At 55.9% G+C, this 1,402-nt stretch overlaps 1 protein-coding gene across 1 annotated transcript; it reads right to left on the bottom strand.

Annotated features, from left to right (window-relative positions):
- Positions 1–249: 249 nt before the first annotated feature.
- Positions 250–666, bottom strand: LOC119037508 (keratin-associated protein 2-3-like). Its single transcript, XM_037129722.2, has one exon. It carries the CDS (start codon positions 664–666, stop codon positions 250–252), a length of 417 nt encoding a protein of 138 aa, XP_036985617.2.
- Positions 667–1,402: the final 736 nt, after the last annotated feature.

Below are 1,402 nucleotides of genomic sequence, written 5' to 3' on the forward strand. Positions count from 1 at the left end.
AGGGGGTTGCCAAGTTCACCCCCGGGACTTTTAGAGGTGGGCTTGCCCTTCATGGTGAGTTCTGCTAATGGGAACACCTGTGAATCTGGCCTAAGATGGAGATGGAGATCTGCTTGTATATCCAAATAGTAGGATAAAAAAATGACTATTGTCACTTTCTGGAAAAGAAATGTGTTTTTCTTTCAGCTTGATTAAAATGCAGAACAGGTGCTTGGGCTCCAATGTATTGGTCTGTGGGGACCTGGGGTCTCAGCAGCAGCAGCAGGGGGAGGTCCTGCAGGTGCTGCGGCAGGGGGCAGGCTGGCAGCAGGGGGGCCGGCAGCAGGGCGCCTGCACACAGATGGGCTGGCAGCAGGTGGAGGCCCAGCAGCAGGGGCGGCAGACCACGGCCGTGCAGGACGTGGGGCAGCAGGCGATGGGGCGGCAGCAGCCCTCCTGCAGGCCACAGGGGTCACAGCAGATGGGGCGGCGGCAGGGCTCACAGATGGGGCGTGTACAGCGGGGCACACAGGTCACAGGGCGGCACACTGTGGTCTGGCAGCTGCAGGGGCGGCAGCAGCAGGGGTCCCGGCAGCAGCAGGGCTGGCAGCAGGGCTGGCAGCAGGGCTGGCAGCAGCCTCCCCCACAGATTGAGGAGCAGGTGGAGCCGCAGCAGGATCCGGTCATGGTGGCGTCTGGGTCTGGGCTGGGCGAGACTGGTGAGAGGAGCTGGGTGTTCTCAGGTGTGAATGTGTTCCTTGTGTTGGGGTCCTTTATATACCCTGGCCAGGTGCTGATGACCCCCAAGCACTGGGTCACCACCTAGTTAATTTCCTGGCCAATTAAGTAAGGATTTAGCATTGACTAATGATGTTTTTGGTAACCCCTCACCTCATACATATACATGCACACACACCACAAATATTTTTTCTTTTTTTTTTGTATTGTTTATTCTCACTGAATCTAGATGTTGGATTGGATTCTGATGACTTTCCCTTTAAACATTTCTAACTCAAGAGAAAAGAATGTGTTTTCTAAGCTAGCGTGGGATCGAGTCACTCTGCCCCGTGGCCCTGAAGTTAGTGTTTTACTCATGGACTTCAAAGGCTGTAGCTATTACCACCAGACAGCGCCTGGCCTCCTTCACACGCGGGCACGTGACAGGAAGAGGTGGGTCGCAGCGCTCAGTGCACTTCAACAGTCTTCTGCTTCTCAGACGTCTCCCTCTGCTCTCCGAAAGGCAGGTTCATGGAGGAGGGACCCCCTGGCGCCCTGGATCCCTGCCACCCTGGTGGGGTCCCCCCACAATAGGGCCTGTCCTGTCCTGCCTTGATCCTAATGTCTCCGCATTCACCTGAATGCCCTCCTCCTCCTTCCCAGCCACACTCAACATCTACCCTGGTTGCAAAAATTGGTTGCAATT

The sequence above is a fragment of the Artibeus jamaicensis genome, unplaced genomic scaffold, assembly GCF_021234435.1.
Source record: "Artibeus jamaicensis isolate MK-2021 breed Jamaican fruit bat unplaced genomic scaffold, CSHL_Jam_final contig_2259, whole genome shotgun sequence".
NCBI lineage: Eukaryota > Metazoa > Chordata > Mammalia > Chiroptera > Phyllostomidae > Artibeus > Artibeus jamaicensis.